The sequence below is a fragment of the Dipodomys merriami genome, unplaced genomic scaffold (genome assembly GCF_024711535.1).
Source record: "Dipodomys merriami isolate MVZ:Mamm:240054 unplaced genomic scaffold, mDipMer1.0.p SCAF_35, whole genome shotgun sequence".
Taxonomy (NCBI): domain Eukaryota; kingdom Metazoa; phylum Chordata; class Mammalia; order Rodentia; family Heteromyidae; genus Dipodomys; species Dipodomys merriami.
In genome coordinates, this window is record NW_027205048.1 from 10,836,101 (window position 1) to 10,852,310 (window position 16,210).

The 16,210-nt window shown below is 39.5% G+C and overlaps 1 protein-coding gene across 3 annotated transcripts in view; it reads left to right on the top strand.

The window, feature by feature from the left end:
- The window catches only part of Sec23ip (SEC23 interacting protein), a 43,511-nt gene that overhangs the window by 5,456 nt on the left and 21,845 nt on the right, over positions 1–16,210 (top strand). For all 3 annotated transcript variants that reach the window (XR_011365101.1, XM_069988158.1, XM_069988157.1), the window contains exons 2-11: positions 52–584; positions 1,924–2,134; positions 3,107–3,300; positions 5,769–5,858; positions 8,640–8,760; positions 10,701–10,790; positions 12,048–12,189; positions 13,788–13,996; positions 14,336–14,454; positions 14,994–15,146. Coding sequence is in view for 2 of the 3 variants with exons in the window: in XM_069988158.1 (XP_069844259.1) it covers positions 52–584; positions 1,924–2,134; positions 3,107–3,300; positions 5,769–5,858; positions 8,640–8,760; positions 10,701–10,790; positions 12,048–12,189; positions 13,788–13,996; positions 14,336–14,454; positions 14,994–15,146 (1,862 nt within the window). In the remaining variant the exon portion in view is untranslated. The remainder of the gene's footprint in view (positions 1–51; positions 585–1,923; positions 2,135–3,106; positions 3,301–5,768; positions 5,859–8,639; positions 8,761–10,700; positions 10,791–12,047; positions 12,190–13,787; positions 13,997–14,335; positions 14,455–14,993; positions 15,147–16,210) is intronic.

The following is a 16,210-nucleotide window of genomic DNA, read 5'->3' on the forward strand; positions in this document are numbered from 1 at the left end:
AGCATAAGGACTGCTGACCCTTTCAGCCATGGCTCTCCTATTTTGTTTCAGAGGATGCCACAGATGTTGGTGAGGAGGACAGCTTCCTTGGTCAGACGTCGATGCACACGTCCACCCCACAGACATTTAGTTACTTCCCTCAGGTATCAAGCAGCAGTGATCCTTTTGGGAACATTGGACAGTCACCCTTAACAATGACAGCAACATCGCTTGGACAGTCCACATTCTCTAGACCCCCGCCTGCTCTGCCTTTTACAACGGGGTCCCAAGACGGGGTGAATGCGTTTCCACCATCTGTTTCAAAGGCTCCATATGGTGCTCCACCTTCCTCGCAGATGGAAACCAATACTTACTTGCCTTCTCAGCCCAGCAGTCTCCCTCCTTCAAGTTTTGGGATCCCGCCTCAAGGAAAACCCCAACACGGATACAACCCCTATCGCCATACCCCTGTTAGCAGCAGAGCGAATCCCTATATCACGCCCCCACAGCTGCAGCAGAGCCAAACGCCAGGCCATCCCTTCCATCCTCCACCCTCCGGACCTCCTGTGCAGACCTACCAGATGCCGCCAGGGCCTTTGCCACCGGTATGTGGACAGGCTTTCTGTTCTACAAAGACACTCTAATTTTTCCTTTCTCATTTAGCTGATGTTATAGAAAGCTATGTATTTTATAATATATACAAGGACAAAATATTCTTCTAGCTTCTTTAATTATTTAGGGTTTTTTTTTTTTTTTTTTGTGGTACTAAGCATGGAACCCATGCCCTAAGGCATGCTAGGCAAGAACTCTACTACTGAGTTACCTCCCCTCCCCTTTAATTAGTTTTAGAAGTTATAGTTGGAATTTTACTTACTTTCTAAATTTTTTGTTTTGTTTTGTTTTTGGGTCCAGTTGTGGGGCCTGAACTCTGGGGCCTGGGCACTGTCCCTCAGCTCTTCAGCTCAAGGCTAGCGCCCTGCCACTTGAGTCACAGTGACCCTTCCGGCTTTTTTCTTTTTGCTTTTGTGGTGCTGAGGAATTGAACCCAGGGCCTCAGGCATGCAAGGCAAGCGCTCTACCACTGAGCCACCTTCCCTAACTTTCTAAATTTTTTTTTTTTTTTTTTTTTTTTTTGGGTCCGGTCGTGGGGCCTGAACTCTGGGCCTGGGCACTGTCCCTCAGCTCTTCAGCTCAAGGCTAGCACTCTACCACTTGAGCCACAGCACCACTTCCGGCTTTTTTCTTTTTGCTTATGTGGTGCTGAGGAATCAAACTCAGGGCCTCAAGCATGCAAGGCAAGCGCTCTACCACTGAGCCACCGTCCCAGCCCACTTTCTAAATTTTTACATGGTGCTGAGGGTAAGTCTGAGGGTCCTGCATACTAGGTGTATTCTACCACCCAGTTATAGCCTTAACCCTCCATTCAGTGTTTTAAATTTTGAGACAGGGACTTATAAAATTGCCAGCCCAGACATAAAAGTACAACAATCTTATTTCCATTTAACCAACAAATAGCCATAAGTGTAGCTATGGCTGAAGTGATAGAACACAAGCTTTGAGACAGCACCCAGGTCCTGAGTTCAAGCCCCAGGACCAGAAGAAAGGAAGGAAGGAAGAGAAGGAGGGAGGGAAGGAGACAGGAGGAAGAACTGAATTAAAGAATATATGTATTGTAAATATAAAATACATTTAGAAGGGCTATTCATATCTGTAACGTTGTCCATTTACTTTGCCACCTGTGTGGAAAAGACTATAGTTCATTTTACCTGCTATAGGGTACTACATTTTATTTAATTACTTGCTTTGCTTTGGGGTTTAGTTATTATTACTAAATAGTTGTCTAGAAATAGATGTAGGATTATTATTACTGATTACAGTTTGAGTCTGAGGCACATACCGAACTGTACCTTTTGGACATGTTATGACATGTTGTTGTCCCCTCAGGTTCCTCCTTCAGTACAGTCACCAGCACAGCAGCAGGTGCTTGCTAGACCTGCAGGCCCCTCTATGCAGGGACCACCTCCTTTTGTACTTCAGAACCAGTATGAACCAGTTCAGCCCCACTGGTTTTACTGTAAGGAAGTGGAATACAAGCAACTATGGATGCCTTTCAGTGTGTTTGACTCTTTGAATCTTGAAGAAATCTACAATTCAGGTAAGTACCTCTTGATATTTGGTTTTTGGAAGAGACGGAGTGAAGAACATTTATCCTTGGCCTGCTTTTGTGACTACCAGATTCCTTAATCTGTAGACCCTCCAGACTCAGTCCTTTAAAACGATGATACTAATATACATCCTGAATTATCTGAACAAAGTATTGGAAGAAATGGCTTATTAATGTTCCTTGTTTAAAAGGAGCTTTAACTCAGAGTAGTCATTTATATGATCAGAGTTCATTTTTCTTAGTTCTTTTACTCATTTGTAATTCAGTCTTAGTAAACATTTTCTGTGAGATTCCAGTTTGTATAGATGCTGAAATGTGTTCTGTGTCAGATAACAGTTTGGAGATGTCACTCATTATGTATTTCTTGATACAGATCCTACACAGGAGTACACTTGGGCTCTAGGAAGTCTTGTGGTGTACAATGTGACCTTTTGTTATTTGTCCTCATATTATTTGATCACAGGACTTAAAAACTACCCAGTATTCTCTAGCAACATGCTTCATGAAGTATTACTGCTTTGAAAAATTGCAAATGTTAGTTATTTCAATTTTTTTTTTTTATTGTCAGTTGTGAGGCTTGAAGTTGGGGCCTGCACACTGTCTCTGGGCTCTTTTGTTCAAGGCTAGTGCTCGACCACTTTGAGTCATAGCACCACTTCTAGTTTTCTGGTGGTTTATTGGAGATAAGAGTCTCATAGACTTTCCTGCCCAGGCTTCTTTGAACCATGATCCTTAGATCTCAGCCTCCTGAGTAGCTAGGATTACAGGCGTGAGCCACCCGTGTCTGACCATTTTAGTTATTTTCTAATCACCTTTTTACCAATTGAGAAGAGTCGTAATTTTGAGCAACATAATCACTGCTTAGTTAATAATCTTTAAATTTTGAATGATAGTCACATTCTTCTTTGCCATTTTCAAATATTCACTATAATGTTTGGGGGACCTGTGCCTTTTGTTTTTCAGTCCAGCCAGACCCAGAGAGTGTGGTTCTAGGCACAGATGGAGGGCGCTATGACGTTTACCTCTATGACCGGGTGAGGAAAGCCGTGTATTGGGATGAGGAACCAACCGAAGTGAGGCGCTGTACTTGGTTTTACAAGGGGGACACCGACAGCAGATTTATTCCCTACACAGAGGAGTTCAGTGAAAAACTAGAGGTGTGTGTACCTTACTCCCTTTGCGTTTCTTTACAGGACATGCAGTGGAGCCTTAGGTGACACTGCCATAGTCACTGACTTGATTTATAAGACAACTTTTCTTGATGCTGTTCACAAAAATTAAAAAAAGAACAAGGAAAAATTTGACCGCAATCTTACTGCCTTTTCCAAATCTACCTTTTAAAAAATAGTATCTTTTTTGTAATTCATGGCGCTTGAACTCAGGGCCTGGGCATTGCATTGTCTCTGAGCTCTTTTTGCTCAAAGCTAGCACTCTCCTTTGAGCCACAGTGCCACTTCCATTTTTGAGGAGTTAATTGGAGATAAGATTCTCACAAGGCCTTTTTCTGCTTGGGCTGGCTTCGAACCTCATTCCTCAGATCTTAGCCTCCTGAGTAGCTAGGATTACAGGTGTGAGCCACTGGCATCTGGCTAAAAATATTTCCTAATGTTCAACATCCCTGACTATAAGGGAAATGCAAATCAAAACAACTCAGATTCCATCTCACCCCAGTTAGATTGGCCAATATTGCAAAATCAGACAACAACTGCTGGAGGGGACGTGGGGGATAAGGAACCCTATCGTACTGCAGAGTACAACCACTCTAAATGGAGGTGTGGAGACTCCTGAAAAAAGTAAACATAGATTTTCCCTACAACCCAACCATACCATTTGGGCATCTACCCAGAATATTGCAAGTCAGGATACATAAAGATACTTTCATATCCATGTTCATTGCTACACAATAGCCAATTATGGAAACAGACCAGATGCCCTACAGTAGATGAGTGGATCAAAAAAAATGTGGTACTTATACACAGTGGAGTTTTATTCATCCATTGGAAAGAATAAGACTGTCATTTGCAGGGAAATGATGGACCTAGAACAAATCTTGTTAAGTTAAATAAGCCAAGCTCAGAGAGACGAATGGATGTGTTTTCTTTCATATGCAGAAGCAAGATCTAAAATACACCAAGACATCATAAATTATACAGGACTGTAGGCGTTCATACAGAGTAAGAAAGGAGGACACTCTTTTTTTTTGGGGGGGGGGGGCAGTCCTGGGGCTTGAACTCAGGATTGGGCACTGTCCCTGAGCTGCTTTTGCTCAAGGCTAGCACTCTACCACTTGAGCCACAGTGCCACTTCTGGCTTTTTCTGTTTATATGGTACTGAGAAATGGAACCCAGGGCTTCATGCATGCTAGGCAAGCACTCTACCACTAAGCCACATTCCCAGCTGCAGGAGGATACTCTTCATGCCTCTGAATAGTATGGAAACAAGTTCCAGGAAATTGAAACACAGGTTTTTCTTTTTGTTGTTGTTGGTGCTGTGTTTTTGTTTTGTTTGTCCCTTTTTTCTGTCTTTTGAGTGTGTGTGTGTGTGTGTGTGTTTTGGGGGGTGGGGGGCAGGGCGCCATAGAAAGGGAGGGAGGAGCCAGCCACCCGTGCTCACCTGTAATCCGAGCTATCTGGAGGCTGAGATCTGAGGCTCACAGTTCAAAGCCAGCCTGGGCAGGAAAGTCAATGAGACTCTTATCTCTAATACCACTAGAAAACCGGAAGTGGCAGTGTGGCTCAAGCAGTAGAGCACTCGTCTTTAGCTGAAGAGCGCAGGGACAGCACCCAAGCCCAGAGTTCAAGCCCCACGACTGACCAAAAAAAAAAAGAAAGAAAGGGAGGGAGGAAGAATGAACAAATGTGTAGTCATGGTACTTAGTAAGCATTATGTGGAAAATGAACTATGCAATTTGTGGACCTGGATAGGAGGAGTGAACAGAGGGATGGCAGAGGAAGGGTGACATTGTCCAAAAAGAGTTGTATTCATTACCTGACTTATGAAATGGTAACCCTTCTTTACAACACCTTAATAATAACAATGAAATTATATTAAAAAACATTTTCTAGGCTGCTTTTCATCGGTATACAATTTTTTTTAGTAGTTAGATTTTTTGGGTCCGGTCGTGGGGCCTGAACTCTGGGCCTGGACGCTGTCCCTCAGCTCTTCAGCTCAAGGCTAGCGCTCTACCACTTGAGCCACAGCGCCACTTCCGGCTTTTTTCTTTTTGTTTATGTGGTGCTGAGGAATCGAACCCAGGGCCTCAAGCATGCAAGGCAAGCGCTCTACCACTGAGCTACCCTCCCAGCCCCGTTGTTACAGATTTTTTCCCCATACACATTCACATACTTTTGTGTGTGTATCTGTTATCTTGCTTTCTTTCTTTTCTTGTTTAATTTTATAATTGCAGTTCTTAGGCATTATCAGTTATGCCTGTTCTAGGGACATTGGACTCTAGTAGAATATTAATGACTTGAAGTGCTATTTTATAAGCAAATTCTTGAGCAAAAGTAAGTCAGAGCTGCTATTACTATGATTCTTATTAGCATCATAGCTTTTGTTTTTCTTCCACACTTTATCCTGATGTGATACAGATTTCTTATATGGGATTATGTTTCTGTTATTGTAGGCTGAGTACAAAAAAGCTGTTACCACAAATCAGTGGCACCGAAGATTAGAGTTTCCAAGTGGAGAGACCATTGTAATGCACAATCCAAAGGTAATGGTGCTTTTTATTTTCAGTCTTGGGGCTTGCTGGGCACTGTCTCTGAGCTTTTGCGCTGGAGTCTAGAACTACCACTTTACGCCACAGTGCCGCTTCTAGTTTTCTGGTAGTTAATTGGAGATAAAACTCTCATGGACTTTCCTACCCAAGCTGGCTTGAACTGCCATCTTCAGATGTCAGCCTCCTGGGTAGCTGTGTGGTGCTTTTTTGAAGATACTAAAATGTTAGGATCATTTGAATAAATACTGTGCTGTATGTGGATGGTAATGCTCATTTTTAGTAACTTCTGTGTTGAGAGTATGTATTAAGGGCACTAAGAAATAATAATTTACAGCATTTTATTGATTATGAAAGCAAAAATACAATTTAAATTTTTCACATATTTTGGTTTTGGCGACATTTTAACAGAAGCTTAGTATGCACCACAGGAGTAGCTTGATAATTTTTTTCACTTGATTAGAGATGTGCCAACTTTTTCTGTAAAGGTCCAGAGAATAAGACTTTGTAAGCCGTCTGGTCTTTGCCCTTACCAACTGTGCCATTGTTTTGGAAGCAGCCAGAAGAAGCAATCATTAAGTGAACCTTTGGTGTGGAGTTTTAAATAAATCTTTATTTAGAATAACAGGTGGTAGGGCAGATTTTTCCTGTAGGCTATAATTTCTTACCTGTCTTTGATGATAGTTTGTTTTAACCTTTCAATAAAAATGTATTTTTTCTCTTTCCTTCTATATTGTCTCCACAAACTTTTTTTTTTGGTTGTTGTTGTTGGTTGTGGGGTTTGAATTCTGGGCCTAGGTAATGTCCCTGAGCTCTTTAGCTCAAGGCTAGCATTCTACCACTTGAACTACAGTGCCGTTTCCAGTTTTGGTCATTAATTGGAGTAAGAGTTTCATGGACTTTCCTGCCTGGGCTGGCTTTGAATCTTGATCCTCAGATCTCAACCCTCTTGAGTAGCTAGGGTTACAGGTGTGAGCCACCATGCTTGGCTTTAAAACATTTTTTAAGTAAGTTCATTCTTTAGCTGATCCTAGTGGCTTATGCCACTTTGGTTGTTGGTCATAGGACTTGAACTCAAGGCCTGGGTGCTGTCCCTGAGCTTTTTTGCTCAATGCTAGTACTCTACCATTTTGAGCCACAAAGCCACTTCCATCCAGGAAACTAGCAAAAAGTTGGAAATAAATCTGTGGCTCAAGTGGTAAAACACTAGCCTTGAATAAAAATGCCCAATACACTGCCCAGGCCGAGAGAGAGAGAGAGGAGAGAGAGAGAGAGAGAGAGAGAGAGAGAGAGAGAGAGAGAGAGAGAGAGAGAGAGACACTTCATTCTTTGATTTGCTATACTTAATTTCTCTTGGGTTTAGGTCCTGCCTGTATATGTGTGGATACACTGCCCAGGCCCTGAGAGAGAGAGAGAAAGAGAGAGAGAGAGAGAGAGAGAGACACACACACACACACACACTTCATTCTTTGATTGCCCTGAGACACACACTCTCTCTCTCTCTCTCTCTCTCTCTCTCTCTCCATTCTTTGATTTGCTATACTTAATTTCTCTTGGGTTTAGGTCCTGCCTATATATGTGCGTGTATGTATGTGGTAGGGGTTGGGGGGTGGAGAAAGAGAGAGAACTTGGACTTGAATTCAGGACCTGGGAGCTGAGGGAGGGGGAGAAAGAGAACTGAGACTTGAATTCAGGACCTAGGAGCTGTCCTTTAGCTTTTTCACTCAAAGCTGGTGCACTTGTACTTGCTAGGCAAGTTTTTGTACTTGCTAGGCAAGTACAACTTCATCTTTACTCCAGTCCTTTTACTCTTAGGGTGTTTTTTAGACAAGATCTTGTGCTAAGGTTACCTGGGCTGGCCTCAGGAATATGATCAACCTCCTCAGTAGCTGGGATCACAGGCATGTACCACCATGCCCTACCACATTGGTTTGTTTTGTTTTTGGAGAAAAAAAAAAAATCTGTATGGCACAGAGCTGAATTTAATTAAGTTGATTTAATGAATAGATTTCTTCTTGGAGCTTTTTTTTTTGTCATTCAGTTTTTGTCACTGCAGTTAAATTTGTCAGTTACTTGGAGCTTTGCCATTTAAAGAATTTTGCCTAATGTGTTTTTATAAGATAGATTTCTTAACTACAGATAAGTTGGCCATTAGAATTAAAACATTTTCAAGGTAAATTGGGCACCAGTAGCTCCTGTCTTTAATCCTATCTATTCAGGAGGCTGAGATCTGAGGATCAAGGTTCAAAACCACCAGAAAACCAGAAGTGGTGCTGTGGCTCCAGTGGTAGAGCGCTCAACTTAGAAGAGCTGAGGGACAGTGCCCAAGCCCAGAGTTCAAGTCCCACAACCCACCAAAAAAAAAAAAAAAAGAAAGAAAGAAAATGAGGAGTGGGGCTGTGGTACAAAGTGATAGAGCACTAGCTTTGAGTAAAATGCTCAGTGACAGTGCCTAGGCCCTGAGTTCAAGCCCCACAACTGACAAAAAAATCTTCAAGGTGTACTTTTGTTATTTTATATATGTGTAGTGCTGATAATAGAAGCCAGGGTTTTTTATTTAGTTGTATAATTTTCTGTCATGAGCATTGGATTTATTTGATTTTGGTGGTTAACATTAGCAGGAGTCTTAACAAAATTTGTTTGGGAGCATAGTACTGCTACTTGATTTATCAGCTTTTCATATTTAATCATAGTTTACTCTGTTAAAAATACCTTACTTACCTATCATGGGAAAGAGTTTGGAAATAAGCTCTGTAATAATTCTTTTATGTCCCAAAGGTTATTGTGCAGTTCCAGCCTTCCTCAGTGCCTGATGAGTGGGGAACTACCCAGGATGGACAGACCAGGCCCAGGGTTGTAAAGCGAGGGATTGATGACAGTCTGGATGAGATTCCTGATGGTATGCATAGTTTGTTTAGGTGTCAAGTCTTTTTCAAAGTCTTCTTTATTTTAGCATTATTCTTTAGAATGATGAAAAAAGAAACGTTTTTAGGACATCCTACTATAACACTTGGAAGTCAGCCATTTTGGCACAACTGTATCTTATTTTCCTTCAGTGTTTGGGCATATTTGTTCTTTTGATTTTTATTACTTTCTTCTTCTCAATAATACGTATATGTGTATATATAACTTCGTGTGTGCATGTGTCTGTGTGTCTGTGTGTGTGTTGGTACTGGGGCTTGAATTCAAGATCTCGTGCTCTCACTTGTCTTTTTTTCTTAGCACTTTACCACAGAAGCTTTACCATTCTGGCATTTTGCTGGTAATAGGAGATAATAGTCTCATGGATTTTTTTTCTGCCCAGGCTGGCTTTGAACCATGATCTACAGATCTCAGCCTCCTGAGTAGTTGGGATTATAGGTGTGAGCTACTAGTGCCCAGCATCCTGTTACTATTATCGTTTATTATTGTTATAAAGGTGATTATACTATGTAAGTCAGGTAATGAGTACATTTCCTTTTAGCCAGTGTCACCCCTTCCCTTGTTCTCTCTGTCTTTTCACAAGTTATATAGTTATATAACTACCCACAAGTTATATAGTTCCTTTAGTTCCTTTTCAACTTAGTGTCTAGTGAGTACCACTGCTGTGTCTGTTCATTTTTTGTCCTTCAGTTTCTTTGCCCCCTCCTTATGTTCTTCTATTTTTTTATTTGGAATTCTGATTAAGGTACGCAAACCACATAATGTAGATAGCCAACTATGTATTATTATGATGAAGTACATCATGGGGTGGTACTAAGCTTTTGGGGTTGTGTTTTTGTGCTTTACTTATTGAGTGGGGTGGCAAACTTACTATAAAAGAGCCAGACAGTGAGTGTTTAAGGCTTTGTAGGCCACGCGGACTCTGCTGATACTACTAGTTTTGCCACTGTAGTGTGAAAGTAGTTATAGACTATATGGAGACAAATGTGCATAGCCATCTTCTAGGGAAACTTTCATTTCTAAAAACAGGCAGCAGGCAGGATGTAACCAAACTGTGCTCTAGTGCATGTACTTTGTTTTCCCCTGTTATACCATATAAGGATGGGCTCTATTTTGCAGTTTATAGGTACATGTTTGTTTCATTATCTGCTAAAAATGATGAAGTAAGGAATAGGAGAAGGATGAGTGAGAGTGTTAAAAGGGGTGACATTGATCAAGATGCATTATATTCATAAACTGCTTTGTTAAATATCAATTCTTTTGGATTGCTAAAGATAATTTAAGAATGAAAAACCTTACAAAGTAAGTAGATATTATTAAACCTGAGAAATAATAGATTTAACTTGGAGATGTTCTTAACAATATTTGTGAATCAAGAGGAAGGGTTTTGGGAAAATATTTGTAAAGTTTTATGTTGAAAGATTGCTTTTTCCATGTGGAGCTTAGGTTTTGTTTTTTCCTCTTTAAAATTTAATTTTTTTTATTATAAAGGTGATGTTCAAAGGGATTACAATTACATAAGACAGATGAAGAGTACATTCCTTTTTGGACGGTGTCACCCCTTTTCTACTCTTGGGTGTTTGGTGTTGAGTATTGAACCCAAGGCCCTTGTCCATGCTAAGCCCCCAATCACTGTGCTAAGGAGTTCTGAAAAGATCTCAAGGGGATAGAGATCTGTAGGCACAGAAGTACAAACCACATGCTGATAGGTTTTGTGTGCAGAGAGCTTGCTTCTCCACCCATCTCATCTGCCTGTCATGTGCCAAGGTGGACGAAATAATTTGGCAGAAGATAAAGAGGCTTACTTGCTTGGAAGGGTCATCCATTTCTTTGGTCAGTTTGTAATAATAAAGGGATATTTGATAGATTTTGCTATTTAATTAAACAAATTCTCAGTTTTTCAAATTTTTCAAATAGGAGAAATGCCTCAGGTTGACCATTTGGTGTTTATGGTGCATGGCATTGGACCTGTGTGTGATTTGCGCTTTAGAAGCATTATTGAATGTGGTAAGTATTTTGTCATGTTTTCACTCCTAGAATGATTTAAGAACTAATAGAAGAACTTTGTTTCTTTTCTTTTCTTCTTCTTTTTTTTTAAGGTAGTGAGGTTGAACTCAGGGCCTAGGTGCTGTTCCTGAGCTTTTTTGCTCAAGGCTAGCCACAGCTCCACTTCTGGTTTTCTGGCGGTTAATTGGAGATAAGAGTCTCTAGATTTTGCTGCCTGGGCTGGCTTTGAAACAAACCTTCAGATCTCATTCTCCTGAATAGCTAGGATTACAGGTGTGAGCTCCCAGCTCTAGAAGAACTTTTAAGTATTCAGTTTTAGGATAGTTCCCAGTTTTATATTATTTCTTCTGATGAGTGGGAAATATTAATTTGTTTTTGATTTGCTCTTACACTGTTATATCTGAAGAATTAGAAGGAGGTTGGAAAAAAGTTGGCCTTGCTGATAGCCTCTGCCTGACACTTCCAGCAACATGGAAAGAACTATGGATGAGTACATTTATAGGGGGACCCATAAAAGATGCCTAGTTGATTTAAATCTTTGCAGTTTTATTTTTATGCCTCTATAATTATAGTTCATATTTACTGAATACATGGTACTTGCTAAGTACTTTGTGATTATATCATTTACCCTCACAAACACACCTTTGGGGAACAGGTATTATCACTGTTACCCCACTGCCAGAGACGATCTGAGACTGGTATCATAGTCAGTACTGGAACTGGAATCCTCCAGTAGGAAGCTTGATTGTTGTCCTATAGTTCTCTGTCACGGTGCCTTCCAGTAATGGTAAACATTTTTTTTTTTTTTTTGGTATATGTGTGCCAGTGCTGGGGCTTGAAACTCAGGGCCTCAGTGCTATCTCTAAGCTTTTTTGCTCAAGGCTGGTACTCTGCCATTTGAGCCATAGCTCTGCTTCTGACTTTTTAGTATTTAGCTGGAGATGAGTCTCACAGACTTTAGGGCACATGGCTGACTTTGAACTGCAATCCTCAGATCTCCTGAGTAGTTAGGGTTATAGGTAGGAGCTATTGGTGACTGGCAAAACTAATTTTTTTTCCTAGGCATTTATTCTTCTACAATGATGAAAAGTTAAAAAGAGTTTTCTAAAAGTCATAATTTATGTTTTTACAAAGTCTGTCATTTAAAAACGTATCTTTATTTTATAACAAAAATGCTGGCATATTTGAGATGATCTCGAATTGGTTCTCAAGCTAGGACACTTTAATAATTTATCTTCCTTGATATTTTTTTTTAAGTGGATGATTTTAGGGTAGTTTCTCTGAAATTGCTGCAGACCCATTTCAAGAGATCTTTAGATGATGGGAAGATCAGCAGAGTGGAGTTCCTTCCAGTTCCCTGGCACGGCGCCTTGGGTGGGGATGCCACAGGCGTTGACAGGTTTGTAGAATTGTGAAAGTTTTGTTTTAATTATATACTGGCTCTGATATATGATTAAATAGTAGCTGTATGATTTATGTGCTACTTTTCTCTTACATTGTGTATCCATTTTTCCCTTATTTGAAATGTTTAAACCAGGCTAGTGGCTCAAGTCATTATCATAGCTTTTTGGGAGGCGGAGATAAGGAGATCATAGTTCAAGGTCAGCCTGGGTATGAAAGCTCACCAGACCCTATCTCAGTCAATGGCCAGATGTGATGGCATGTGCCTGTCTTCCCAAGCTACAAGGAAGCCCAGTGGCTGGGTGCTGTGGCACATGCCTTTCATCCAGGTGACAAAGGGGAGCACTAATAATTTCATAGTCCAGCCAAGGCATAAATCAAGAGAGGCTGCCAGAGAGCTCACGTGTAGAGCTCCTTTTAGCTAGTATACATGAGGTCCTGGGTTCAAAATTCCAATACTGTAAAATAAAAAGTTTAAGAAAATCTTTAAAAAATTTTAACTGGTGTGCTTTACTTTCTTGTGTGTGCTAGGAATTAACCCCAGGTCTTCACATGTACCAAGTGCATATACTATCACTGAACTAAACCTTTAACCTGGTTCTAAAATATTATTCTGATCTTTTGTGATTACGACATTTAGGTTGCTTAGTAGCATTCCTGCCTGAGTAGCAGTAGCATGCTCCTCCTTCACCATGAGACAACTAAAAATGTCTCAGAAATTGCCAGATGTCCTCTGGGAGTTAGCACCACTCCTAGTTGAGATCTGCTGATTTAGATTTATTGTTTTGACTAGAGAATGCTCTTTGAAGTACAATTCTTTGTTACATGAAACTCAGGGGCATTGCAGGCCATTTAAAACTTTTTTTCTCAGTGCTTTCAGTGTTCATCAGGAACTGTAATCAATAATACCCCACTCAATTTTGAATAATCACATTTCAGATCCAAAAATATAGAAAATATTTATGCTGCACACAAGACTAATATTTATGTCAATTTTAGTAGCATCATACTGTCTTAGGCTTAATATAGCTAATCCTACAAACAGCATTCTCTCTAAAGTATACCCCTGTTTTAAAAGCATTTCCTTTCTCAATGAGTGTTTACAAACTGCACTCAGGTCATTCTCAAATCAGTAAGGGATTTCAATCCATTAAATTGTTTCTTATTCCATGTGACCATCTCTTTTGTTCCTTTTGACCATAATTTTTGTCAGGTATTTAGATTTCCAATTGGAAGAAAAATGGAAGTATAGTTTTTCTTTTTTAAAAATGAAATAAAGCTGGGTGTTAGTAGCTTACAACTGTAATCTTAACTACGAGATAGGGTGAGACCTGGAGGATCATAGTTGAAAGCCAGCTTCTCAGAATTGATTAATTTAGAGTGCTTAATCTAGGGCTGAAGGCTATGTCTCAGTAGTAGAGACTTGCCTAGCAAGCAGGGGGCTCTGAGTTCAAACCCTAAAACTGTTTTATAAAAATGAAAAAAATCTAGACTGATTATCCTATACATTTTACTGTTTTCAGAAACAAAAATTTAAACTTTAAATAGCCATAGGTTAAAGGTAGATACTAATAACATTTTTTTCTTTTTAAACAGGAATATTAAGAAAATTACTTTGCCAAGTATTGGTCGGTTTCGTCACTTTACCAATGAAACCTTGCTAGATATTTTATTTTATAACAGCCCCACCTACTGCCAGACAATTGTGGAAAAAGTGGGAATGGAGATAAATCGTCTCCATGCCCTCTTCATGAGTCGGAACCCAGACTTCAAAGGAAAGGTCTCTGTTGCAGGTCACAGTTTAGGTAAAACTTACTTCTGTGCATTGTCAACCTGTTAAATTATCACTGTTTTTAGTGTGCCTGACATTGTTAGTATGAAACTTAGAATTATACATCTGAAGTTTTTATAGAGGGTAGAAATGAATGCTTTGAGTTTAGATTCTGCCTTCATACCTACAATTGCATGGGTTCTCTTCTATTGGATATTTTAATTTCTTGTTTGATAAAATAATATTGAGCATCAGTCCTTAATTTTTTTATGGTTTCTGCCTAGGGACTTTGAAAAAATAGTAGGAAAACTTATTAATATTATAAAAAACACCTATTACTTACATTATAAAACGAAATACTTCTTTTTCTTAGGTTCTTTAATATTGTTTGATATCCTGTCTAATCAAAAAGATTTGAATATCTCAAAATCTCCGGGACCTGCAGCTATTGCTAATGGAGTTGTGAAGCAGCTGAATTTTCAAGAAAAGCAGGTGTGTCTGCACATGACCCTGTCAGTGTTAGAGATAGAGCCAAACCATTTTCCAAAATCTGTCTTAGTTTCTGAATTCTGTTTTTATATATCATTATATGTGGAGACTTAGTACATTGAAGAGATGGGTTTGGTGGTACACATCTGTAATCCCTGCTATTTGGAAGACTAAAGTGGGAGGATTGCAAGTTCAAGGATCAGCCTGGGCAGCATAAGGAGATACCATCTCCAAGAGAAAGCAAAACAAAAAAGAAGTTTAATGGAAATAAATATATATGTATATAATTATATATATTTTTCTTCTCCTTTATACATGTAAATGTGAAAGTTATGATTCTTAAAATGTAAGTTATTGTTGGAAATTGGAGCATGTGACTTACTAGATTTATATCTTTCAAAATATTCACATGTTGGATGTCAATTATGATTTGTCTTCAGGACAAATTATTTAAGTTTTTTCTGTAGATCAGAGAAACTTTGTGGATTTTTTTTTCTTGGCTTTGTAATGATCTTTCTCCCTTATTTTTTTGTTTTGTTAAGATGCCTGAAGAGTCAAAGCTGCCTTTGGATGAATCGTGTGACCTTGATGTTGAAAATGAAAAAGTTCTAACTTTGCAAGAAACTCTAGAAGCACTTAGCCTCTTTGAATATGTTAGCACTTTTGAAAAAGAAAAGATTGATATGGAATCTCTGGTACTGATGATAACTTGATTTCATTTTTGTTTAAAATTATCCTGTGTATAAGATTTTAAAAAATTCAAGTAATTTAAAAGCTGGCATGATTGGCTCATACCTGTAATTCTAGCAACTCAGGAAGCTAAGATCTGAGGATTGTGGCTCAAAGCTAGCCTAGGCAGAAAAGTTTGCAAAGCTTATCTCCAGTTAACCACTAAAGGGGAAGGGGAGCTGTGGCTCATGTGGTAGAATACTAACCTTGAGCAAAAAAGCTCAGGGACAGTGCCCAGTCTCTTAAATTCAAGTCCCAGGATTGGTATAGCCCCTTAGCCACCTACCCTCCCCTCCAAAACAAAAAAAGACTTAAACATTCTTATGTCAAAATTTATTCCCTATAAGGCAAACACTTAAATGCTTAAAAAAACAAACAAAAAAACCAAGCAAATAGAATTGAAGAAAAAAAAACAAAGCCAGGGTTGTTCAGTTTATCTTGTCTGAAATCCCATCTGCTTGGAAGGTAGAGATAAGGGAATGATGGTGTGATGCTAAATCTGGCTAAAAATTTAGTGAAACCCTCATCTCAACAAACTGAATGTGGTGGTTCCCACCTGTAACATCAGCTACTTGAGACAGATAGAAGGACTGGGGTCTGAAGCTGGTCATGGACAAAACTGGAGGACCCTGTCTGAAAAATAACTAAAGTGTAAAGCACTAGGATCATGACGTAAGTGGTAGAATAATGCCCAGAAGCTTAAAGCCCTCAGTTCAAAACAATGTGTAAAGGCTTTTTCAAGTATGATATAAACCCAGAAGCCATGAAAGAAATAGAATTGCTTAGCAGTAAACATTATCAGCAACACCTACAGACCATTGATAGATTAGGAAGACATGTATACCACATTTCACAAGGAAGGCTGATTTCCTTAATACTCAGAATGTCTAGGAAGCTGGTGGAAAAGCACTACTAGGCAAACAGGCAAATAACATATAAAGATTATTTATAGAAGCCGGGCGCTGGTGGCTCACGCCTGTAATCCTAGCTACTCAGGAGGCTGAGATCTGAGGATCGCGGTTCAAAGCCA